Here is a 27,698-nt window from a genome sequence, read left to right on the forward strand (position 1 = left end):
AGAGGGGAAGTGACTTACTTATAGGTCACAAAAGTCAGAATCAGCTGTCTTTGACACACAAGTCTCTATGGTACAAATTTATTAACTTAAATATATTTTGTGCAAGGCATAGGCTATAGAGGATTGAACATAAATTCAGAAAAGCCTAGATTCAAGCCTTGCTTCTGACACTTCACAGCCATGTGACTTATATGACATGAGTTTGCATGTCAGGAACTTCTGCTGATGAAAAAATAGGTCCAGGTTCCTCCTACCCTCCAAAATGAGCTAACAGGCACTTCAGATACAAAAACAAAAATGTTATCATCCCTATCTTCAAGAGGCTTATGATCTGCTAAGGAGATTAAAGCAACTACACACAAGAGTAGATATAGAAAGTATATGCAGAGGTATTTCATCACAAAAGTATAGAAGGGAAGTAAAAAATCAAATGCCATGGGAGAGGGAGGATATAAAAGATTTTTCAGAGGAAATGGTATTGGCTTGGCCATTTAATGGTAAAGAAAAATGAGCAAATAAAAAAAATTTGTCAACCCAACAATGTATGGAGAAAATACTGTTCTACCATATGCTGTATGGGAAGTCATTATGGTGAAAAGCAGTATTACATATACTTCTGTAAAAGAAATTTTAAAAAAATTTCCCCTGAAGCTGACTTCTTCCTTTCCCTCCCCTTCTTTTCTCTTTCCTTCTTCTCTCCTTTTCTTATAGGCTAACAATAAGCCAGAAATAGAAGCAGCTCTCTTCTTGGATTGGATGAGGCTGGAACCCCAGTCAATGGTATGGCTGCCTGTTCTACACAGGGTGGCTGCTGCAGAGACTGCCAAGCACCAGGCGAAGTGTAACATCTGCAAAGAGTGCCCCATTATTGGATTCAGGTATGAGATCCCAGATCTGCTTTTTTTTTTTTAAACTGTATGTGTCATAAGACCTTGTGTCCTCCCTAGCTGAAGCTCTTAGTTTTCTAAGTCACCAGAGTGGACATAGAGAAGTTCTGACAAGGATGTGTTTTCTTAGTTACTTAGTTAATTTGACTGATCTGGAAGGAGGTATTTTCTTCCTCCTTTATTATCCTTGTTCATTCCTCATTCCAGAACCTCACTCAGTAGAAAATTTCATCCTTCAAACAGACACATATGAATAATTCCCCTGAGAACTTCCAAACAAAATTCCAATGTCCATCTACAAGAGAATGTAAGATAGTCTCAACAATTACAGTCTCTCTGTCTTTGTCTTTGTCTCTGTCTCTGTCTCTGTCTCTGTCTCTGTCTCTGTCTCTGTCTCTGTCTCTCTCTTTTTCTCCCTTAGAGTCTAATCTCAGAACTATTCCCAAAATATCAGAAAGTCTGGAGCTGGTTCTGTACAGGGAAACCAGGCCCAGTTCTATCAGTCCTACTTCCCCAATTTCCTCTCCTTTCCCTCCCACTGTTCATACCAGGAATTGTTCCAGTAATCACAGAATTTTATTCTTGATACATAAAATACCTGATTAGCCTCTCTGGATAGTATCCTAATGAATTACTATGCAGGAGGACATAAAGTATGTAAATGAAGGAAAAGTTCACCTAGAGACTTAAAAACCAAGAAAGAGTCTTTTATTTCAAAGTGGGGGTAAAAAAGAATGAATAATAAAATGTTAGCACTGAAAAGGTGCCTTGGAGTCTAGGTCAATGCTTTTCTTTTACAGTTGAGAAAAACAAGGTCAGGAAAGGTTAAGTGATTTGCCCCAAGGTTACATTGCTAGGAAGGAGCATCTCTTAGAAACCTGATTTGCTTTAAAAATTGCAAAATTTGTGACTTTAAACTCTTAAGCCATTTGACCTTTTTGTGTATGTGTGTCTTTTTTTTAAAATGAATGTATTATTTGATAATAATCCTCACTTTTTAATTCTGAAAGTTGTTGATCTGTTTTAACATCTGGATCAGAAGCATAGTTTCCATAGCAATGAATAAGCTACTGTGTTGTAAAATAGCTATATATTGGTATGCCTTTTCAGAATCCACTTAACAGCTAAGTAAATACTCTCTTTCAATTATGGTTAGACTTGTTTTATCACTTTGTTCCTTAATAGCTACTTTGTGTGGTTTGGTGTGCTCTTTATTCATGGTGTTCTTTTAGCATTGCTATTTATCCTTCTGCATATCATGCTGTTTACAGAGAGGTTTTACAAAAGCTTTCCAAAGCCTAGATAGACAACAGCGAGTAGGCTGTGCTAGCACAAAGACACCCTCATTTTGTCCTGCTTTCTGGCAGGTATGAATGATGACTTCAGGTGGGGATGCAGCAGGAGACTACATTACATTTCTTACCTTTTCCTTCTCTGCTTTTCTAGCTAGTCAGTGGGAAATGTGGGGGGAGGATTTATAAAACAACAGTCAGGAAGATGCTTTTAAAAAAATAAACTTTAAAGAACAGTAGTACATTTACCCCTCCTTCCTCCATTAGAGTATATCATTTAGAAATCCTCTCTTTACTTTTTCCAAAAGGAATATTGGAGTGAAAAGTGAATGGAATGTGGTATTTTTCAGTAAAGTGATAGCGAGTTTTCCTATTCATTTTGTACAATAGTTAGTTTTCTTGATTTGATTGAAGTCTTCTGATCTGAGAAAGCAACTTAAAATAAAAAAGAAATAGTAGGAAATATGTTAGCTTGGAGGGTAGAGGAAAAAAAACACCACTTCAGACTTAAAAATTATAACTACTCTAACCCAGCACAATTCTAACCTTTTATTGGAGTTTGATTTGCTATGTGTATATAGTATACTAAGGCATTTTTGAAGGGATGGAAAGAATGATAAAACGCAGAAATGAGCAAAATGACACTTAGAAAATGATTCATAAATCAGTCAGTCAGAACGCTGGATTAAAATATGTCCCTTTTTAGCTGACAGGCTTTATTTTCACTTTTGCCACTGTCATTCCTTCATTTTGCTTTACCTTTTTGGAAAATAATTGCTTTGTTGTTCTAAATTTTTGTCCTAAAAAATAGAAAGTGTGTATCCTGAAAATCCCAGTGTTTGGTGTTAATAGACTGGATATTTGTCAGTACCTTCTCATTTCACCAAAGATATTCTTATACTCCCATAGATTTGAAATAAGAACTGGTTCCCTCCTCTTCAATATGTTTACAGAAAACTATATATGTTAAAAATCTTTGAGTAGAATTTTGGGCATGAGTCAGTCATTGAAGGCCTAGTCCTACTCATTAAAACACTTGTGTCAGGGCAGCTAGGTGGTGCAGGGGCAGCTAGGTGGTGCAGTGGATAGAGCACTGGCCCTGGAGTCAGGAGTACCTGAGTTCAAATCCAGCCTCAGACACTTAAGACTTACTAGCTGTGTGACCCTGGGCAAGTCACTTAACCCCAACTGCCTCACTAAAAAAAACAACACTTGTGTCACACTGGGAATGTGCTCTGCCTCTCCAGCCCTCAATTTCTTCATCTTTAATAAAGGGGGTTTTAGTAAATATTTTAGGTTTCTTGTAATTCTGATATTTCCTGTGTACCAGTATTGTATTTGTTGTATTGGTAGGAGAAATTGGTGTAAAAGAAAGTTTTATCAAGACCATGGCCCTTACCAGTTGTTTTTCAGATCAGTTTTGAAGAAACTAATTTTGTTTGTTTGTTTGTTTTCTCCCCTACCAGGTACAGGAGCTTAAAGCACTTTAACTATGACATCTGCCAAAGCTGCTTCTTTTCTGGCCGAGTGGCAAAAGGCCATAAAATGCACTACCCCATGGTAGAATACTGCACTCCAGTAAGTAATGCTACTGTAGCTGGGGAGAGATTCAGTTCTGTGTAGTCTCATAAAGTAGTTGTAGTGTTTTGGTCTGCAAATCACTTGATTTTCCCAGATATGGGAGCTAATATTTCTTGGTGGGGCTACCTGATACTAGAGTTTACTCTGTGTGTGTGTGTGTGTGTGTGTGTGTGTGTGTGTGTGTGTGTGTGTACGTGCACACATGTGCATGCACACACCTACATGCACTTGTGTATCAGCAATATTAATTGCTGTTGTTCTCCCCGGCTTAAAATCACCGATCTTGAATAATACGCTAAACATTAAAGTGTTAATTTTGGTTGTTCTCTTACTGTCCACTCAGAATTTACTAAACTCTAGAAAGAAATTGTTGTTCTTAAAGGAATTATGTCAGTAATTGTTATTTGCTGCTATAACTATAATTCCCTCTAAATGAAGAAGTGTGTTAGAAGTTATTGTGTTAGGCTTATGTTTCATTATTTAAAATAGATTAGAATAGTGAATTAGATCTTGCTTTACTTGTCATTAGAAAGACCAAGAATTCTTTTGATGGCTGTTGAATACATCCAGTTTGAATGATCTATGTCTAGATAGAAGCAGAACCTATGGAATCATTGGAATATCTCTTCAGTTCATAGTCTGAATCCAGCAGATGGTCTAGTCAGCTTGTGGGTCTGAGGATGTGTATAGCCTGGAGCAGAGAACACTTTGGGGGGCCATGATAGTTGTCTTCAGATATTTGAAGGGTTGTCACATGGAAGATAGATTGTACTTGTTCTGCTTGGTCCCAAGAAGGCAGCTTTTAGTTGATTATAATGGAAAAATTCTGAGAAGTTAGAGCCATCCAAAAATGAAAATGGACTGCCCTAGAAGGTAGTTAGGTTCCCATCACTAGAGTCTTCAGGCAAAGGCAGGATGGTTATTAATTGCAGAGGAATAATCCTGAAAGAATTTGAACTACATGGTTTCCCATTCTACTCTGAGATTGTATGACTCACTCTCATTTTATATTCTTTGTCATTTGGCTACCTTTATCAAAGGAGTTCAAGAAGGATTACACAGTGGTCATAATAATACTTTATCATTCTTCCGATGAAGAAAAAAACATCTCATTAACATTAAAAATTAAGGGAGTACCATGTGAAGTGTTTATCTAAGCTCTTGGATGCCAATGTCTGTTGACCGTTCCTGGACTCAGGAGTTCTTTACATACTCAGTGTAAGGAGAAGTCAATACTTCTTGGATAACTAAATCCTGCTTCACCCTATGTTCCTTCCAGACAACTTCAGGAGAAGATGTTCGAGACTTTGCCAAGGTACTAAAAAACAAATTTCGAACAAAAAGGTATTTTGCGAAGCATCCACGAATGGGGTATCTACCTGTGCAAACTGTCTTAGAGGGGGACAACATGGAAACGTGAGTACTGGTGAAGGCGAACCTGAGCTTTATTTGAAACACACTTGGGCTTACCTCTCTTCACTTCCTAAGCGCTTTCCCATTTCTTTCATCTGATTTATTTTAGCTGGGAGACACAAGCTGACAACACAATTGCCATTTCCCTTGCTTCTTTAAACCCAATTTTTCCCAAGAGCTAAACTTCAGAGTACAATGGAAGAATACATCTGCTTCTGCTAATTGTCTTGTGAGGTTTTGTAAAAGATGGGGCAATTTGGACTTTAGAAATTTTAACATTTACTATAGATTCTCCCCCGCCGCCCCCCCAAAACTCCACCATAAATGTTTTTTCCCTTTCCTTTCTTATCTGATTGCTAAGTGACACATTTCCAATTGTTGACTTTTGTATTCCTTTTCAAACAAAATATAGCCCCCTGAAATTTTTGAAAAATAATAAGTAAGGATGTTCGTGAACAAAGTCCGAATGACTTCTCCCTCCTTTCAATTGAACTTCTGTTTTTTAATAACACTTCAATGGCAATCACAGCAGCTTGGTTGATCTTACTTTTTTCCACTTTTTTTTTTTTGGGCTGCTGCTTTTCATGGTTGTTCATATTGGTCAGATGTATTTCATTCATTTTTACCTTTCTGTAATTATTTATTTTGCTGCTCAGTTTTTCTGCCTTTCTCTTCACCTCCCCATTTTTTTGTCTTACAGTCCTGTTACTCTGATCAACTTCTGGCCAGTAGATTCTGCGTGAGTACTTTTGCTAAAGTCTGCTGCTGCTGCTGCTGCATCCCCTTGCTTTATTTATTTATTTTAAGACATATATTCATCTCCCTCTTTCATTATAATTATTTTTTTAAGTATGTGATAGTCCCATCCACAACAAATACAGGTAAATCACAACAGAGTTTTCTAGTCACTAACCTGGTGGACAGGCAGGCAAAAATTCTGCCCACAGCACTGAGTCCTAATTAGGGCTTGATAAGGAGTTATTAGTTATGTTCCTGAGACATGTGGTTACTCATTTCTTCTCAGCTGTGGCAGAAGAGCCTGCTGGTTACAGAATAAGTTTCTTCAGCCACATCATTTAAGTTTGAAGAGTTCAGAAATTTGGAGAGGACAGCAGCTATATTTCTTAGAAGCTCTGTAATTCAGAATCGGGCAGGATTCAGTTTAATATTCAGTTGATTTGGGTTGACTATAGTTTAATGAGGTGAAGAGGTAATTTAGTTTTGAGTGCTATTTTGGAAAATTAGGTAAAAAAAAGTGTTTGTGTACACTTAGATTTCTCAGCTTTGACACATACTTTTTCTCTACCCCCAAAGTGAGAGAGGAACCTACATATTGAAGCTTATGTATACCTAGTCAATTATCATTATGTGAAATTGTTTGAAGTAATTGAAAAGTGAAGTCTTCATTATAGCTCTCATATTTGTGTTCAACTTATTGAAGTTCAGTACCACAGGCTAGTTAATTTAGCCCCTCAGGTTATGATTGAAACAGAAGAACTCAAACCATAATTTATTCTTTTATTAGAAAATATTGCTTGGCCTCTATACATAGTGTAAAATTGGTAGCTGATATTTAACTGGTAAAGTAATACTGTATTTGAAAAAGAGACTTTTTTATTGAAACATTATATTTCAGATTTCCCATTCTTTAAAGGATTTTCTTTAAACAGAAGCACAAAACAACTTGAAAAAAAAGAGTCTTCAATAGAAATTTCCTTTTATCAGGGTCTTCATGGCTTTTCGATATAAGTATATTTAAACTGAATTTTCTTTTGTTTTGATAATAATGAGATGCAAACCATCAACTGTGGCTATATGAGATAGCTCTTCATTAACCTAAAATAGATAGAAAGCTTGCCCATATCTATGGAAACTATGCTATTCAACTTAATTTCAAGTGGTCCCTTTTAAGTGTAATTGGCCTTCTTTCTATGCCTTGGATCTTCTCTTCCCTGTATCATTTATCACCTCTATGATGACGAATGCCAAATCTTTGTTTCTAACCTCTCCTCCCCCCCCCAAATCGTACTCCAACACTTCTATCCTGTATTTCCAAATACCTCCACCATTTCCCATTCACCCAGATTCATAGCCTTGGAGCTATCTTTGACTCTTCCTTTCTGTTATCCCCCCAAATCCCATCAATTGCCACAGCCTGAATGTTCTCTCTCGACTTATTTCTTAAGTCGGTCCCCTACTTTTCCCCTTCCGTTACCTCTTGTGTCCACTATTGTAAAATTTTCTTGATTGGCCTTCCATTTCAATCCATTCTTTATATTATCATTGGAGTAGTCTCCTAACACAACATTCTGATTGTCATCTCTCCCTTCCCCCTTACTAGATATGTAAGAAGAAAATGGAATATAAACCCCTGGTCACTCCACAGTTTTGTTCCAAACTACCTTTCTCTCCTTATCACCTATTACTCCCCTTCATATACTCTCTTATAGGCAAATTGGACTATTTGCTTCTGCAGAGTTCTGCCTGGAATGAACTATCACCTCACACATTTCTCTACCTCATTCTGGAGACTAAAGTCTTTTTCCCTCTAAGGCTCAGCTCAGATGTCCCTACTCTGTCCCCTCCTCACCTGAAAATGATGTCTTAGATTCCTTAGAACCTTGCCCAGACTTTGCATTTACCCTCTGCTTTCCCTTTTTATAGTTGTTTCCTGCATATCATTCCTCCCTGACCTACAATCACATTGTTAAACACCTTAATTACCTCCAGCATCTAGCACAATACCTTATGTTTATTGAAGTTAATTGAATTGTTTCTTCCATAAACAATAAGTTGTCAACCTGGTCCAATTTCATTTACACAGTGCAACTCTCCTGTACTTCCTTAAATCAGATGTTCTAGTGTTTTCCTTAGTACCTGCAGTTCACTGACTTTTGGATGTTAGAAAGTTTAAAAACAGAAAAGAATAATTCTGGCCTAAACTTCATTAGGTACTGATGAACAATATAGTCAGAACCAATCTAACTAATAAAATAACCCAACCAGCAATTAGACAATAGAACACTTTTGAAAAGCACCAGGACAATTTGAAGATGGATATCTTAAGCATAGAATGGCTAGTATTCACCTGGGGAGGAAAAAAGAGAAGAAATAATGTTTATTTCAGTAAAAATATAATGAGAAATAGATATTTCTTATTTTTTATCAACCTACTACAAAAGAGACTTGGATATCTTTTACTGTGAAAGAAATTAACTTCTTCAAAGTAAGGATTTGTCTGTCTTGTTGATATTAGGAATAACTATGACCTCTTTAATATGATAATTCCTTCATAGACAAAGCTGTTCTCTTGCCTACCAGCTTGTGAGATGTTGAGAATTTTCAGAGGTCTTTCAGGTCTAAGAGATTGTTACAGGATTAAATTCTAAATGGATTTTGAAGGGCTTTAATTAGTAAATGGTATTTTATGTCAATCTTAAGTCTGTTAAGTCCAGATTTGGGAACCTTATAGAAACTCATGTCTAGGCATTTCAGTATTAAGGCTAAATCCAACAAAGTTTAATGTTCAGAATGCCACCTGATGTGAGCAGGCAAGTTTGTAACAGTGGAAAGAACACTGGTTCTGGGATCAAAAGACCTAGGTTCAAATCCCACCCCTGATAATATCCTTGGGCAAGTCACATAGCTGCACCAGACCTCAATTCCCTCATATATAAAAATAAAGATGGTTGGGCTAGATCCCTTTTAGCTCTTTGTCTTAGATCCTATGATGACAATGAACTTTGTGATCATGGTACTTCTTTAGTCAAGATGACTGAATGCAGAAATTTATATTAGAAGTTAGTTTAGACCCTCATTCCTTTGTAAAAGCCTAACCTTTAACCCTATAACTGACACTTATTTTCCTAAGTACTTATTTTAGCACTTCAAGGGTAAATGGTTTCAACTGTATGGGTACTCCCTAAGCTCATGCAGATCACAAACCCTTTTCCCTTTAATAGTTATTCCCCACAAGTGGCTGTGGCTGAAAACATTCATCACACTACAGCCATCGTTGTGGTAACAAACCCTCCTGCTTGGGAGTGGCACATATACAGTCTGTAACATTCTGGTTAGATTAGTTCTTTATATTGTTGTTAAGCTAAACCTGACATAGATTTTCTTTTGACCAAAGTTAGAACAGCTAAACTGTTCATAGAAATGCCTTGGAATGTAAATGGGTGAAAATTTGTTCATTGCAAGTAATGGTGAAATAATGTAGGAATTCAGCTTTCTGCAGCAAGGTCCTTAGACCTTAGTAGAAAATAGCAAAAATTAGAGGAGAGATTTACATTTCTCTTTAAGGAGGAAAAAGGCCTCAGTTGTACTTTTTTCAGAGAGAGGTGATTTTCTTTTATTTTTCTGGTTAGACATATGTCTGGGCAAAACAATTTTAGACTTCTAACAGAATTTTGAATTAACTTTCTATCCCTCTACACAATACTCCTCTCTTTTGTTCATTTTCTTCTTTAGTCTAAGTATTTGTTTCTTTAGGTTCCTGGTATATAACCTCTTGACTTTTTGTTGTTTATGGTGTTGCTGTACAAAGCCCTGGTGCTCTGGCACAGAGGCTATGTAAATCCATAAGGAAAAAAATGTCAAACCATTATCTTCTGTTGAAAAGACATGTTAGAGTTTTGTTTTTTATATATTCTTGAATTGAAACATGTGCTTCTTTTGGTGAGAACTCTGTTGAAAAGGTTTCAGAGGTTTTTTTATATCCATCATTTACCAAGGGAGTGAAATAGGCAAATAGCATACATTTATCTTCTAAAGTGACTCTTAGTTTATTGTTCACATATAAGATTGAAAAATAAATATTAATGGCACATTCCATAAGAAAATGAGATGGATTCATGGCTTACCCTAGGGACCAAAGCACTAAATTTTCCCTCATACAAAAATGTTAAAAATACTTTTGTACAAGATTTATTTAGGATTCTTCTAATTCCAAGTTGTCCCAAATAATATAGCTTTGAGAAATCAACCAACTCGTAGAACAAGCATTTTTAAAGTGCCTTCTACCTGATAAGCACTGGGGAGATAACAGTAAAGCAAAAAACAACTACTACCCTTGATGAGCTTGTATCCTATTAAGGTGTATAACACTTAAGACAGGGAAATAATAGGAAAGAATTTGAGAGGAGAGAGAACGTCACCACCAGGGTGTGGCATTCTCTAGTGCCATAGCATACATGGGGGTGGTCATCTTTTCAGGAGCCCTAAAATTTCTTTGACGTTAAACCTAGTAATTTAAAATTTTATTATGATGAAGGTCCACCTAGAAGCCATTGGTTTCACCACTAATGTTCTTACCTTAATCAAGAGAAAATTGTTCTAAGCTGTGGATGGATGGATGGATGGATGGATGGATGGATGGATGGATGGATGGATGGATGGATGGATAGATGATAGAGGTATGTGTACATATAGAGATATATGTATATACACATATAAACATATGCATATGTATATACACATACATATATGTGTATATATGTGTGTGTATATACAGATAGATTTATAGAGAGAGCTTATGACAACTCTAAAGTCAAAGATTCAATTTTTATTCAGTTCAGCAAACTTTTTTTAGTATCTGCTAGTGAAGATGTTGCATGGATCTATGAGAAGGAATTAAAGCTCAAGACCAGGCTCATGTCTTCTAACCTTAATCTAATTGGGGAGATAAGACATGTGACCTAACCATAGCAGAGGGAGGGAATATACCTGTGATTTCCCTGACATGAAGAACACCTGGTTGGAGAAGCTCTACATTTGCAGGTGGTACCTTCTCTGAAACATATAGTCTTAGTTGTCTATAGAAGTGTCAAACTGACATAGAAACAGATCTCTGTAAGCTACACATTGACTTAGAACACCAAAAATTAACATTATCTGTATTTCATTATAAATCTTTAATTTATTAATCATTTCCCAATTACATTTTAATCTAATTCAGGCCTTATTTGGGAATTTTGTTGGCTGATTGTGGCCCATGTCCATGAGTTTCACACATCTGGCCTAGAGAATTGAAAGGTTGTGACTTGCCTAGATTAATGGTTATGTTAGAAGTGGGATTTTCTTCCTCTCTAACAAAATAAAAGATGATGTCCATAAAGGAGATACAAATACAATTCAGTAATTATTCAAAGGAGGAAGAGATCACTTCCACTGGGGGAAATAAAGACAGGCCTTTTCAAGGACATGACATGAGATGGGCTATGAAACAGCATTTCCACAGGTGGAATTTTTAAGTATATTCCAGACTTAGCTGATATGAGAAAAGGCAGGAAATTTTTTTTTCTTCTGAGATCATAGATGCATCATAGAGAAATTCTGGTATGATTCTGTACACAGGCACAAATTGTCTTTCTCAGGCTTATTCTGAGCACATATGGTATAAGATCTCATCCCTAAGGCTTTTTCTATGAAATGAAACTTAGAGATTAACTAAATTAGGACACTTTTTCTTATAAGATATGTTGCTGTGAACTTTTTTGATCCATTAATATTGTTTGCCATGTATAGGGATCAACTCTTAAAGAATGTTTCTTTTGCCTATTAAAAAAAGTTATTAGCATTTTTAAAAAACTGTTTCATCTTCAAGGCCTTCTATGTGAGTCAGACTTGGAAAGCTGAAAGTATGTTGACCTTGTCAAAAATCTAACCTGTTCTGCAAAGAAGTATTGTAGATCCAAGAATTCTGTGTATGTTTCATTCTTACTTTCTTACACACACACACACACACACACACACACACACACACACACACACCCTGACATTCCTGGATAAACACAAACAGAGCAAAATTCCTTTGAATGTTAGATGACTGGTTATCCCTTATTTTTACAAAGTATAGAGATTTATATTTTCCTTTCCAGATTCTGTGAAATCTGAGCTCAATGTCATAGGAATATATAAGATCACAAAATGTCATAGATTCCTAGACTGGCTTTCCTGAAGCCAAAATTTCTTGATAATAAATGATAAAATCTTAAGCATATGGCATAGGAAAGAAGAAAAAAATGTGTGACCCACTTGTACAAACTGCTTGTTTTATCTTTTTGAATTGTATATAGTGCTGATACTTTGAAACCATGGGATATGAAAAGTTGTTAGGTAGGGAATATCATTTATCCTAACATTTGCTACAGTAGACATTTATCAGAATAGTTTTCATATTCCTTTGTGGCTTCTAAGGAAAAAGCCCAAACAAACATAAGGTATAAGAAAGAATTCTTTGGAATGAACCTAATAAATGCTTGGATTTTAGAAATGTAGACATTTAGCATAACGGAAAAGTAGGTAAAGCACCAGTTTGAATTAGTCAATTCAAGGCCATGTATATAAAGAACTGTGTGTTTTTGAGCTTGAAGGATGGTGTCTGTGACTAATCACATTTTCTGCCTTATAGGCCTGCCTCGTCCCCTCAGCTCTCACATGATGATACTCACTCACGCATTGAGCATTATGCTAGCAGGTATGAGACCAGTTGAATGCCAGGAAAATATTTTATTGAAATAACTAATCCAAGGAAACTAGATTAAACACTTTATATAAATAATTTTCATTCCCGGGACTTTTCTGCTAATCAGATTACTCCTTAACCTGCATGTCCCATCACTGCATGATGTTTGCGGACACTAAATCTATGAGTAAAGAGCAAAGTTGCACAAACATGGGCCTAGAAATTTGTATCCTAATTCTATTTTTTTGTATATCAGCCATTCTTTCAACTAGAATGTTTAAAGCCTTAGGGCAGTCATATCACTAGGAAGTCAGCAATCTCCTAAGAATTTGAAACATTAATAGATGCCTCAGCAGACTCTATATCACATGGGTGATAAAAATACTGACTTTCCACATGAGTGTTCATTTTTCAATAAGATGCTGAAGAAGATCAGGCTGATAGTGGGTGGTTCACTTAACCCTTGACCCTTGCTGGCTGACATTCTTAGGTTTAAGTTAATTTTGATATCTATGATAGGACATATTTAATTGGTAAAAAAAAATAATAGTAATAAAATTATAATTGACTAGATTTTTTCTGACATTGTGCATTGTTCTGGGTGTTAACTTTTCCTCCATACCCCTCTTGTAAAGATGCTATTTATTATTTTTGAGATAGAGGGACTCAATAAAAAGTGGTAATCTTTAGAAAAGGAATGACATTAGCTTTCCCAGAAAGCTAATGACACATATTGACACTTAGTGTCTTTCACGTGGAGCCACCCTTAATGTTTTCTTTAATAAGAATCTAGTTGGCCAAAATATTTTAAACATCAACATAAGGTCAGCAAGAAGCAAAAATCTGATTTGTGTCTCCAAACTAAGAAATGTTTCTCAGAGGACTTTCTTCTATGGAATCATATTGGGAACTTCTCCTGAAAGAACAAAGGCCTGATGTTTTTTCTCTCTTTCTCTCTGCTCTTGATCACTGGAAGAGAGAAAACAAAATGTGAATCCATTTAGAATTCACCATTTGAATTGGCAGTTTCTCACTAGTTAGCTTCTATCTGTGTTAAAATCATTTGGAATAACTCATCATATCCTTTGATAGGGAGGATTCATTTTCATCATTAGATAATTTATCTTTTAAGTTTTTAGGAATGTTAGAACAGGTCTTGAATAGTTTCTAGTAAGTCATATAAGTTTTAATGAGCTTTTACGTTTTTCATCAGGCTAGCAGAAATGGAAAACAGCAATGGATCTTATCTAAATGATAGCATTTCTCCTAATGAGAGCATGTAAGTATCCTGTCTCTTTTTATGAAACGTTCCTGACAATGAAATTGCTTATGATATATATATATATATTATATATATATATACACACACACACACACCACAGTATAGAAATCAATCAGGAAAGCATATTCTTGCTTTCTGGGATTTGCATGTGGACTTTTTTTTCCCTTCCCTTTTTAACCCTAACTGTCTTTTATGGGACTGGCCCATGTAATTACTGCTACCCTTAGTCAACAAGGACACACAAATGCACATTTTAGTAACATTAAACAGTGTTCTTTTTTTAATATAATATATTAAATATATAATATATAATATAATAATCCATATTTTAAGGGATTTAATATCAACTTAGAAAATTATTCCTCTGTACCTTTTCCGGCTATGGAAAAGGGCAGAGAGCTGTCCTCTACATAAAAGGACATTATTTCAGTAGACCTTCTTGGAATTTTATCATTATCCAGCCTTTTCTTTCTTTTTTTTTGTGGAACCTAATTGAATATTTTCTTTGAGAGGTTCAAAAGGATTCATTTATATGCATTTGCATATACATTATCAGCCTCAGGAATTGAAGAAAGTGAGGTAGTCTGGTAAGAGACATCAAAACAGAAGGTGAAGATTTTTTTTTTCCTGTAAAAGATGAAAAGCTATTGCTAAGTGTTGAGGGGATGTAGGGTGGTAAAAAGATTGCTATGGTGAAGATGTGGAACATTGACTGTAGTGGAAAGATAATAATAGAGTTGGAGAATGGAACAAAAGAGCAGGTTACAGTAGTGGTCTAAAAAGAGTGTTCCAGAGCTTGGCCTAGAGGATAAAAAGGAAAAAAAAAAAGGTCTGAGAGATCATTATGTAAAAATAAATTTTGACTGACATAGAAAAGAGGTAGAACAGAGAATGGCAGCAAGTCAAAATTAACTGTGATCTTCAGCTGGGTCAGGTCAATAATGTATAGCACTGGTAGATGCGGGAAAAGTTAGGCAGAGATAGATTGAGTGCCCATCATATTTTGCTTGCCACAACAATGAAGCAGCCAGTTCAAGATGACATGTAGACAGAATAATAGGTAGGAAAAGTTCAAGGGTTGACAATCACTTTTGACTCATTCATACTAGTTAAACCATGAAAATAGTTTAAATCATTTGGTATATGTGGGAGAATGCCAGAAGAACCAAAGATAAAGCCAAATCCTGAGATTTCTCTACCTATAATAGACACAACTCTCAGTTATCCATATGTGGATTATCCATTTAAAATTTTTTAATGTGGTCTCTCTCCCCACCACTGCTTTGAGAAAGTTTATTCTTGGATGCTTCCTCTCACCATGCAGCTCAGGGAATATGAACCAATCTTAATATTATCCTAATCAAAACCTAATTAAGAAGGAAAATCAACTGCCAGAGAATCATTTAATGCATTACAGAGCTAAATTAAAATTACTTTAGCATTATCTGCTGTTTGGGTCATCCGTGATTCTTTGGGAATACACAGACCATTCAAACAAATTTAGGCTATGACTATGTGCTTAGTGTAGATGATTGTGAATTAACTGTGTTAAAAATTTTGTTAGAAATTATTCATTTAGGTGCCTTTGGAACTGGTTGAATTATTCAAACCAAAGTGTGTTGGGTAATGAATCAGTGTCAGCCTAAAGGGAGGTCTTTAGTGTACATTATAGAGTTCTAGTCATGGAGCTGCTTGTTTAAAATTTTTATCAATGGCTTGAATCCATGACATGCTTATTTAATTGGCAGATGACACAAGCTAGGGAGACAGATAATATAGTGAATGCTGAAAATTAAATCCAAAATTATATTATCAGGCTGAAACAATGGGCTGAATCTTACAAAATGAAATTTAGTTGAACTAAAGTCCTACACTTGGGTTCAAAAGAACACATATAAGATGAGGAAGAAGTCAGTCAGACAAGTCAGTGGTTAGACAGCAGTTCATATTGGCCAAAAGCAAAAGTAATCCCAAGGGTGCTAAAGTTGAGGGGGGGAGACGGGTGATAATTTCACTGTACTTTGTCTAGGTTGAAACACAGTACAATTATAATAAAAATTTCTGTGTACTGAATTTTGACACCAGAAATTTGAGACCAAATTTTCACAACCTAGAGTTCATTCAAGAGAAGAGTACCAAGATACCAAGAAAAGTTAAATGAAGGATTTGTTGAAGGATTTAAAGAAGTTTAGGTTAGAAGTGGTAGGACTTAGGGGAGAAGAGTGGGGCATATTTCTTGTAGCTGTCTTCAAAGAACAAAATATAGAAGAAGATTATACTTGTTCAGCTTGTTCTCAGAGCTTAGAACAATGGAAATCATAAAAAACATTGTCAAGGAAAGTCTTCCTAACAATTAAAACAGCCTCATAAAGTAGCAAGTTCCAGGTCACTGAAGATGTTTGAAATTCTTCCAACTCTAAGATTCTATGATATTTTTAGCTATTAGGGGTAAAAGAAATATTCCAAATCACCGAATTTTTAACATTCAGTAAATATAGGTCCTTGATATTAGTTAGTCAATAAGACTCTTAAAACTAGGTTAAAGTCAAACTATGTATCTTATATACATACTTATTTAGGATCATTTTTGAATTCCAAAATTTTATGAAGAGAATAATGTTAACTAAGAAATCTACAAGTTATTTCAGCAAAACTCTTTTTTTGTTTGTTTTGACTTTTTAAAGTAGCAGGTATCTTACGTAGATACTTGGCTGGATTTGTGATCTCATCCATGTGGGTTTTCTCTCCAAGGGGCATATAGAGTGGGTTTGGAAAATAATGTAATGAGATGTAGACCTGGACCCATCCATATCTTCTCACCCTGTGAGGTTCTTGTTCATGTTTCCTGTAAATCTTCCAACTAGGACCACCAGATTAGTAGTCTCAGAGGTGGGGACCCTATAGGATGTGTAATCAAAGAAGAGGGAAGTATGAAGATTAGCTGAATTCTAGCCTTGCTTCTATGGTAGTTTTTGTTGGTTTGTCTTTAGCACAACCACATGTATCTTACACTTTTCCATCCCTTACCTGTACTGTGCGAACCTCCAGCCTGCCCCCTTATGAATCAGATGTCAGCTGCTCAAAGCAAACATAAGCTTAACTACTGCCTGGGCATGCACAACAGCAGCTACACAGGGATTGCTGGGAAAATTACACATCTTCTTTTCATCATACTCATTCCTTGCACCCCAGATCAACTTGTGACTATAGCAGGGACCCCTTGGAAGGCAGGGACTGGTGAGTGAAGAGTACTGTTTTCCTCCTTTTCCATTTTGAGTAGGATAGAATATGTCACATGGGAAGAACAGGAATGAATGGGTTATAAACTGTATCTCAGATCTCATTACATTATCTTTCCCCCCAAACCCACCACTCTGCCAACCTTCCTTGTTACTGTCAAAGGTCCCACCATCCTTGTGAGAGGATGTTGTTGACATGTATCCCTCGTGTCATATATTTAATAACTTTACAAATCTTGACATCTCCTGCATCTATTCCCTTCTCTGTTCACACAGCCACCATCCCTAGTTTAGGTCCTCACCACCTCTTATCTGGATAATTGTAATAACTTTTTCATTGATCTCCCTGCCTCAAGTCTCTCCTCATACCACTGCAAACGCAGATCCCAAATGATCTTCTTAAGGAGAAAGTCTTATCATGCCACCCCTCCCCTCCATGCTCACTAAATCCTATTGAGTCCCTGTTGACACTAGGATTAAATATTACTTTGTCTTTATTTAATTTTTTAAAAACTAATATTTTGTGCAAGTTTTATATGTAGTTATTTGTATAGTAGTTAATAAATGTGATCTAAATAAGGGAATGTGCTCATTTTATTTTTAGATTTTTAATTTTATTTACTGAAAGGGATGCATGATCAAGGAAGTTTGGAGACCATTACTCTAAATATCTTTACATTGTGTGAATATTAATTCCCTTCCTCTTTATGTCATTTTCAATGCTTTATTGGTAATATGATAGAGCCTATTCACATCCACCATACATACACCCATAACTTTAATTCACTGGATAATTAAATGCTTTGTAGCCATACAACAGCATCAGAAGAATATTCATTTTGAATAAAAGGGCCTTTGTTACAGGGAGGAACTTAGGGTCACTAAAATCACCACATACTTTTTTAAGTGCATTTGGGAAATTGTGCAGCAAATATATATATATATTTTAGTGAGGCAATTGGGGTTAAGTGACTTGCCCAGGGTCACACAGCTAGTAAGTGTTAAGTGTCTGAGGTCGGATTTGAACTCAGGTACTCCTGACTCCAGGGCCGGTGCTCTATCCAGTGCGCCATCTAGCTGCCCCCAAATATATATTTTTAATAAAATTCTTAAGGATTGTCTAAACACATACACCAGTTTGACTGAATTTGAGGAAGGGAAATAGTTGAATTCACTAGTGACACCAAATAACTTCTTTTTACCAAATTTTTTACTTTTCACCTGACTATATTGGGTTTACATTAGCCAATTTGATAAATGCTGGACTTCTTTTCTTGATATGCTAATGTAACTTAATCATTTTTACTTTTTTTCTTCCGTTTTTGTGGAAAGAAATGGTTAATTGTACTTAGAATATCATCTAAATATTTCTCCAAATGAGAAAATAATGAAAATTGATACGGAAAAGTGTTTAAGACATTAAGTTGGAAGGAAAATATTTAAACAGCATCTAGCTTCAAACAGCAATTCTGATTCTCCCAGTGAAATGGAATGAAGTGTTTGCTTACATACTTACATCTGGTGATAACACTGACTTGAGGATCTGGTATCCATTTATTAGATTATTTTTACCCATGTACTAAATAGTATCTAGTTCCCAGAAAAAAGTTGGATGCCTCCTAAAATATAAACACTTAAAGACCTAATTATAAGATCACTTATTAACTATTTTGAAATTAATCAGCTAAACTTTTCTTTTTCCACCCATTTACTTTCGCATCCCGTCAGCAATTGGATTTTTAAAAATGTATTGATAAATTTACATTGGGGCACCTTTTTGCTTATGTATTTTGAAATGTAAAAAAAAATACTTGGCATAAGTAGTGGTTTATTTTAACTCAAAAAAAAAAGGTTAATGTGATTTTCACTCTTCACTTAGAAAATAGGTGAGGCATGGCATAGTGGATTTAAGAAAACTTGTGTTCAAGTGACCAATGTGGGAATTTGTTTTGCTTAACTATACATTTTTTTCTAAGATTTTTCTTGAATGTTTATTTTTTTTTAATTTTTTAATTTTTTTTGGCGGGGCAATGGGGGTTAAGTGACTTGCCCAGGGTCACACAGCTAGTAAGTGGCAAGTGTCTGAGGCCAGATTTGAACTCAGGAACTCCTGAATCCAGGGCCGGTGCTTTATCCACTGTGCCACCTAGCCACCCCTATGTTTGTTAATTTTTTTAAAAGCTAATTTTAAAATAGACCTGGATTCAGTTCCCATTTCTGGCACATACCAAGTGTATAACGTAGGGTAAGTTGCTTAAACCAAAGCTTCTTAAACTGGGTCTCGAACCAATATGGGGTCACATAACTGAATGTGGGGGTCATGAAAAATTTGGCAGTAAATGTTTGACTTGTATGCCTACTTTATATACCTATATACCCACGATCACATAAGAATTTCTTGGGTGAAAAGGGGTCACGAGTGGGAAAAGTTTAAGAAGTCCTGGCTTAAACTATTGGTGCCCCAGATACTTCTCTTATACTCTTAAGTTGCAGAGCATTGGTAGAAGGAGTTTCCTTCTTTACTGGGAGATCCCTACATTGATGGAATTACAGGTCAAATCCAAAACTCAAACAAACAAATCAGGACAGATTTATTTAAATTAATCTGGGTTTTGTTGACATGTTCTGAAGCAGAAACATTGCTGGGTGGTGGTGGGGGGTGGGTGGGTTACTGGGTTTTTTTGTTTGTTTGATTTGGTTGGGTTTTGTTTTTTTGTTTTTTTGTTTCTTATCCAAAATCACAGCACCACCAACAAACATCTCTGCTAGTTCTAAGGCCATGCAAACAGCCAAAGGCTAATCACCTTCACTAAAAGTTTACATGGTTTTGTCACCAGATGGTTTGTCAGTGACCCCAACTCATTTGAAATATCCTTGAAGGTAGAAGCTAAGATCCAATTAATTCTTTAAAAATAATAAGCTATTCATCTCCTCAGTGCACATGTAAAAATCAACCCATACCCCAACCCTTCTTCACAAGTGTTAGTGATTTGCTATCTGGGCAAAAAAGGGGAAAAAAAAACCTTTTCAATTGTATTTTCCAGAGATGATGAACATTTGTTAATCCAGCATTACTGCCAAAGTTTGAACCAGGAATCCCCCCTGAGCCAGCCTCGTAGTCCTGCCCAGATCTTGATTTCCTTAGAGAGTGAGGAAAGAGGGGAGCTAGAGAGAATCCTAGCAGATCTTGAGGAAGAAAACAGGTGAGTTCTCTCTCTAGTCTTGCAAACTTGGACATTAATACATATACACACACAGTCAGAAATCAAGCTGGGGGATCCACACGTCAAATTGTTTGATTTTAAGTTGTTTTAACTCTGTGTACCTCCATTTATAGTTTCCCTAATATTTTGTATTTTGAAAGGAAGTCTATTCCATGTTATACTTAGTTATATAGTCATGTTTTAGCTATTAAAGGGGCAGTGTGCTGTATAAAGTATGGGGTTTTTATATACTTTGACTTCATAGCTCCTAAGGATAATGTGAAAATGTAGGTAGCTTTCAGTTACGGTTATGCAGTTTGTAAGAATTTTTCCACCAATACTTTGTAAATTTTAATACATTTGGGATAGTAAGTTCATTGCATTGTATTTTGAGGCCACTAGTTTCATTTTATTTTTCATTGTCAAATGCATAAAACATACCTGCTAACTTAACTGATTGGTTGGAGTGTTGGGAAGAGGGTTTTTTCCAGCCGCCCATAGCTTAGATGTCTCCAGTAAATAGGGAAAATTGCTGAAGACTTAAAAGAACTAAAATAAAAACTAAATGTAGAAGAGTAAAAAGTCTGGTATACAACTATGACTAGGAAGTGTACTAGAATAATGAAATTAATACAGCATGTATTATATTTAGGAAAATGTCACTGCTAAAGAAACTTGTTTACAGGTATCCATTTCTAACCTTTCTTCAAAACCAGTTTTCCTAGAGAATTCTTTTCTCAAAATGATGACTTTCATATTTTGCATCCTTCACTGTCTTTTTTTCATTTTTAAATAAGTCCCTTCTTCCTACCCAAAGAATCATCACTTCTGACAAAGATTTTTTTTCCTCTTTTAATGTAGGCATTTCAACAAAATTAGTCATCTCATTGATTATGTTTGATTCCACTTCCATAGTTCCCCACTTTTGCAGTGAAGGGAGAAGACACCAGGAAATATAATGAATTCAAAGATTACCCCACACACAGCTGAAAAACAACTCTACTAGAAATGTTGTTAGAATGAAAAGGCAAGATATCTTTATTCCCATTTGCGAAAAATGAGGTTTTTATTTTTAGGAATGTAACCACAACTGTATTTCTATTAGTCTTTGTCAGGCTTTTTGGTAAAAGACATCTTTCATGAAAATTTGTTTTTGCTGAAAAATCATCCTTAGAACATGCTCATGCCAAATATTTTACTATAGAGCAGAGGAACTTAATTGTGTGTGTGTGTGTGTGTGTGTGTGTGTGTGTGTGTGTGTGTGTGTGTGTGATGGACCCCTTCTCTGAATGAAATTTTTAAATGAATAAGCTAAAATTCAGAGGAATACAAAAGTAGTTTATACTGAAATAGTTAACAATTTTTTAAAAAAAGTCAGAAACCCAAGGTTAAGAACCCTTGCTAGAGACTGGCTTTACTTTAAAAATCAGATATAAAAAAGTGATAGTGTCATAGATGGCATTGATTTAACCTTGAAAGTCTTTAAAATTTTGATTGGGATGGGTATTCCCATCACCAACATGGATTACTGCACTCCCATGTCTTAATGGACAGTTTTGGATTGTTTAGTGTGGCCACAAAAAAATCATGACCTAGTGGTCAGCCTACTTATATGAACTTAGCTTGGCTGGTCTTTAGATGAGAGGGACACAGTTTACTACTGGGCCTGTACTTTTCTTTTTAACATGGATCCACCAGAACTCTAAATTTAGGTTTGCCTCTGCAATGTTATGGCTTCAAAATAGGACTTTAGTGACAGTAACCCAGAAATAGAGAGATTTTCATAGGTTGCACTATAGGTTTTTATTTGAAAGTAATGCTCTTTTTATTAAATTAGAGCAAAAATGGTATTCTCTCACATTCAGAACATGTAGAATTGAAAAATTAAGTGAGAAATGGATCTCTGTAGAAGAAATAAAGTTTGATGTTAGTTTAAACTTAAGGGGGGAAAATGCTATATGGAAATGAGCCTGGATAGGGATAAACATTATTAAACATTTGAGATCTGTGATGAAACTGTATTCCATATCAGATGATAAGTTAGATTTTTAAGAAGTGAGGCTTGGTCCAGTGAAAAGAACACTAGAAAGTATGGGTTCAAATCCTGTATCTCCAACTTACTTGTCTCTTTAGCTCTAGGCAAGTTGGTCTCTCAGGACCTCTGTTTCTTTATAAAAATGACTCAGTTGGGTAGATGACTTTTTAGTGCTTTTTTTCCAGTTCTAAATCTTTGATCCTCTTATCTTTAATCTTAATTTTTTTCTTTAACTCATTGCTATGTGATTTTTAACAACCCAGTCTTTATTTGCCTTTGTGCCTTAGCAACTCAGGAGTATATATTTGGAAATAAGGACACCAAAGAAAATGTTCTCTGCAAGGATTATTTACCCATTTACCCAGGTATCTTCAGTAAGGATTCATATTTGCATGGCAATTTAAGATTTATAAAGCACTTTCTTGAAAACAACCCTGAAAGCTAGGTGGTGAAACAGTTATTGTGTGCCCATTTTCCAGATGAGGAAACTGACCTTTAGAGAGGTTAAATAACTTGCCAAAGATCACTTGAGTAAGTAGTGAAATCAAGACTTAAATCCCTATTCTCTGACTTCATATCTAATGGTTTTTCTACCATACCATGGTAACTAGTGGTCAACAGAGAGGGACTAATACAGAAAAAAATCTTAGGGAATGGCTGCCTATGTTTCTCCCAAGTGATACAGTCTTTTACTTGATTAAAACAAATGATTGCACCTTTTGTACTGTAGTTTTCTTTTCTCTTAATGCTTCATTTTATAGAGGAAGTCACTGGGAAGAAAAAAGACCTCTGGACTTGGGTCCAGTCCTCAGCTCCAGAGCTTGATAACTATGTGACTCTGCTAGCCTGTTCCTGGTTTTGAAAGTGCAAAGACATAGCTCCATGCCCAGTTTATAGAACTTAAGGGGTTTATTGACAGTTTATGGTGCAATTTAGTGGATAGAGGATATTGAGGATGGAGGTGCTTAAGTCTCCCCACCCATCCCCCTGGGTCCTGATGTGGACTCTGTTTGCAAGGGATGGTACAGTGTATCCTGCCCAAAGCTTGTAAACTGATTGACAAAGGGAGCTTAATCCTGTCACAAATATACCAAACCAAGGTAAGCAGACTCAAGTCATCCTTGCATATTACCAATCATAAGTAGGCCCAAGGAAGATAAACAGTTAGGTTGGTAATATCCCTTTAGGGGCAGGGGCTAAAATTCAGAGACTCAAATATTGTTTCTGCCAATGAGCTACACCCACCCTCTGGGCAAAGGGCCCAGTCTAATCAGGCTTTGACATTTACTTAATTTCTCTGAGTCTCATTTCACATCTGTTAAAGCAAGGTAATACTTATATTGCCTACCCAACATGAGGTAGTTATGAGGAAAGTGCTCAGCGTAGAAAGTATCCTTTGATTCACTCTCTTCCAGTTGAGCCAGCTTCATCTCTCCCTTTTGGGTTCAAGGGGACCCCTGAGAGATTTGAAGTACCTTTTCTCTAATGTTCTCAGCTTGAGCTTTACTGGTCATGTCCCCCATTGTTAGCTAACGTGACTTAACACTCTGGTTCCATTAAACCACTTAACAGAGGGATATTTACTTAAAAAATAGAGCAGGAACAAGTATACTTTATTTCCTTCTAATTCCTCAGGGGGCATACTCTCCCCTATTCCACCTTGGTCTCTGGGCTCCAATTTAGCATAGTTTCTACACAGCATTGATCTCATCAGAATTTGTATCCAAATGAAGTCTAAGTGACTACTGGGCTGAATTCTGAAGGCTACTCCTTGCTCCTTGGGACACTGATGCCAGCCAAATTGGTTTGTAGAATATCAACTTGGGGATACCACAGGCTTGCTTTCCTGACCATTTTGAAATGCACAAGATTAGAACCTCTAACCCCTCTCTCTAGACAGAAAGGATAAATGCAGAGGCCAAAAACAGAGGCCCATTTCTTCAGCCTCTTTGAGGAGAACCCAACGTGCACTGTGTCTCATCAGAAAGTGAGTCACATAAAAAAAAAAATTCAAGCAGCCAAACAGAATGATCCAGTGGGAGAAAAATTAGCTAAGGAAAATAAAATCCTTTTGAAGATACCTCTAATTCAGGCTCTGCAACCAATCAACAAAGTCTCTTAACTACCTGGTTACAGAATGTTAACATATATTCCAGATCTCTCCATGACACACACTTCCATTATAATTACACATTATGACTCTTCCAGAAGAAGGCTTCAACAGAGTTGCTCCGTCCCCATTATTTTAAATGTTGATGTTTTTTTTTTCTTTGCGGGGCAATGAGGGTTAAATGACTTGCCCAGGGTCACACAGCCAGTAAGTGTCAAGTGTCTGAGGCTGGATTTGAACTCAGGTCCTCCTGAATCCAGGACTGGTGCTTTATCCATTGCGCCACCTACCTGCCCCCATCCCCATTAATTTAGTTAGCCTCAAAGTGACACATATGAGCTATTATTTCTTCTGTTCATGTTTTAAATAACTTTACAAGTTTGTTGAATTAATATTGATCATTGCTATTGCATGCAAACAGAGCAATAACAATATGCTCCCTCTGCTCCCAAAGGCAAGTGGCTGTTTTTTTGCCAGTGGTTGTTAAACAGTTGGTTAACATATACAATATAAGGTAGGCTGTGGTATAAAAAAGGAAGCTAAGTTCAATTTAATTAATTTTAGTGCTAGTTAGAAACTATTGCCAGTTTGGTTCACACTATTGGCTATAGGGAAGATTTCAGGTTATGTTTTAGGTTTTGATTATATCTAGTCTCCCATTACCCCAAATTGAGACTGTGTAGAACAATTAAATGTTGGGATGATCGCTAAGACCCTGTAAATCCATTATCCTTTCTGCTCTTTTCCAGGGAATAACAGGCTTTTTTTCTTTGTGGGGTGTAGAAGTTCTACTCTGTTCATATGTGTGTATCCATACGTGTGTATATGTGTACATATGTATACACATACTTTATAGTGACCTCCTTGATTTTTATTCATAGCTCTTTTTAAGAGGCAAAAGCCAGGAGAACTAAAAGAACAAATCTTGACAGTGGTATCACCTCAGTCTGAAACAAACATATTCATTGTAATTCTACTTCTGGGCCAGCAAGTTGCTTTCCTTTTTTTTTTTTTTTTCTTGCCTTGAAAGGGATGGCAAATCAAAATCTTGATTCACTTGGATGCTGGGTAGTTTGAAGTTAAAAGGTAATTTATCTATGTTCAATTCAACAATAGGATCATAGATTTCTGGTACCTACTTAATGGTGCTTTTTCCATAGGTTGCTCTTTACTGATCAAGCATTATAGTCTATTACTTGTATTTCTGGATTAAATCTGGTAGAAATTATTAAAACGTTGCTTCATCGGTAAATAATCCTGAGATTAGGTCAGTCAACTAGAAGTCGCCAATTCCCATAGCTTTGGGGTGCCAGTAATATATGCACAGCAAGTACATTAAGCTTTTGTGTGAGGCCAGGGTTCATGAGAAATCCAAATTTATTTCCCATTGGTAGTGATCTTGTTTAATGGCTCATCCTACTCAATCTTGGCTTTCACCCTCCATCACACCCTCCCTCCCACACATACTTTTTCCTTTTTCTTTCCCTGACCACTTGAGAAAATTTAGAATTTACTATCCATTCTGAACTCCTTTGTAATACTTGTTTAAAATTGTACATTAGCCCAGAAGAGAATTCATTTTACTGTTTGGCTTTCAGACTTTGTCCACTTCTTGCCTTGAACTGTTAAATAATTAACCAGCACATGGTTTTAAAAGCAACCTCTTTTGTGAAAATTGAAACCCCTCGAGTTCTTAACTTTAGATACCAGCTACTTTAGTTTCTGAAAACAATCATAAGGTTTCTGATACTCACCATTTGAAAGTAAAAGAGCCTGGAGAAGGGAAACTGGAAGTGCACATGTGTGTGCGTGTGTGCATGCACACGCGCATGCATGCACACACACACATTCCTGAATTGAATTACCTTATGTGAAATTCTGTGTGAGGAAACTAAAAAGAAAATTGCTTCTGGTCAGAGTCTGAAGTCTCAAAAAATAAAACAGAAGGTAGAAATAGTTTGTCATTCTGGTATTCTGGAATTTTGGGCCCAATCTTTGGTCATCCAGCGTTAATAATGTCTAGTCAAAAGAGGGAATGCATATAAAGCATTTTGCAAAAATTAAAATGCTGTGTAAATGTCACCTCTCACTATTATTATCAGTCCCTGTGATGGAGATCATGGAGGAAGTATAGTTGAGAATGTACTGGAGATAAAGGACTTGGTTTGAGTTCTGGTTCTCACACTACCAAGTTATTGTTTCTTTCTGATCCTCAGTTCCCTCATTTGTAAAATAGGAGGCAATACTACCTGCTCTGTCTGATCACATTTTATTTGTGAGGAAATCATAATAGCAGCTAATGATTATAAAAGCACTTTAAATATATTATCTCACTTGAGCCTCACAACAGCTCCGTGAGTTAATTATTATAGGTGGGGGAAGCTAGGTGGCGCAGTGGATAAAGCATTGGCCCTGGATTCAAGAGGGCCTGAGTTCAAATTCTGCCTCAGACACTTGACACTTACTAGCTGTGTGACCCTGGGCAAGTCACTTAACCCTCATTGCCCTGCACAAAACCCTCAAAAAACAAACAAAAAATTATCATAGTTAGTATTAAACTTATTTTCAGATGGGGAAACTGAGGCTCAGATAGGATGTGTGACTTGGCCAGGGACTTGGCTTGTAATCATTAGAAGTGCTATTTGATCCTAGGTCTTCCGTACTCTTTAGGCCAAAGCTTCTTAAACTGTGGGTCATGTAACAATGAGGTGGTCGTGAAAAATTTGGCAACAGTAAAAAGTCATACCTATTTTATATACTTATATATCCAGGTTCACAAGTGGAAAAAGTTGAAGAAAACCTCCTCTTGGCTGGCACCCTATTCTCTATCAGGCACCTTCGTTACATAGTGAAAAGTCACCAGTTATTTATTAAACACCTTTTATGTGGGGATACAAGAAAGGGAAAAGACAAAAACAAAAAAACAGTCCTTGCTTTCAAGGAGCTCACGGTCTAATAGGGAAGACAAAATGAAAACAATTATGTATAAAAAAGATACAAGCCGGTAACCTAAAGATAATAATAAAATAATAGAGGCAGGGCACTAACATAAAAGAGGACCAGGAAAGGCTTCTAGCAGGTGTCAAGGTTTGAAAGAGGCAGAGATGAGGAGAGAGCCCAAGGCACAGAGGACAGCCAATGAAAAGGTCCAGAGTTGGGTGACAGATTGCTCTGTGTGTGTGTGTGTG

The 27,698-nt window shown here is 36.3% G+C and overlaps 1 protein-coding gene across 1 annotated transcript in view; it reads left to right on the plus strand.

Moving 5' to 3' along the window:
• Window positions 1–27,698, plus strand: part of DMD (dystrophin) — a 2,325,391-nt gene that overhangs the window by 2,259,177 nt on the left and 38,516 nt on the right. The window contains 7 exon segments of the mRNA XM_043994767.1: window positions 712–878; window positions 3,646–3,757; window positions 5,040–5,176; window positions 5,874–5,912; window positions 12,588–12,653; window positions 13,855–13,920; window positions 20,207–20,365. Of these exon segments, the coding sequence (XP_043850702.1) occupies window positions 712–878; window positions 3,646–3,757; window positions 5,040–5,176; window positions 5,874–5,912; window positions 12,588–12,653; window positions 13,855–13,920; window positions 20,207–20,365 (746 nt within the window).

The sequence above is a fragment of the Dromiciops gliroides genome, chromosome 3 (assembly GCF_019393635.1).
Source record: "Dromiciops gliroides isolate mDroGli1 chromosome 3, mDroGli1.pri, whole genome shotgun sequence".
Lineage (NCBI taxonomy): Eukaryota > Metazoa > Chordata > Mammalia > Microbiotheria > Microbiotheriidae > Dromiciops > Dromiciops gliroides.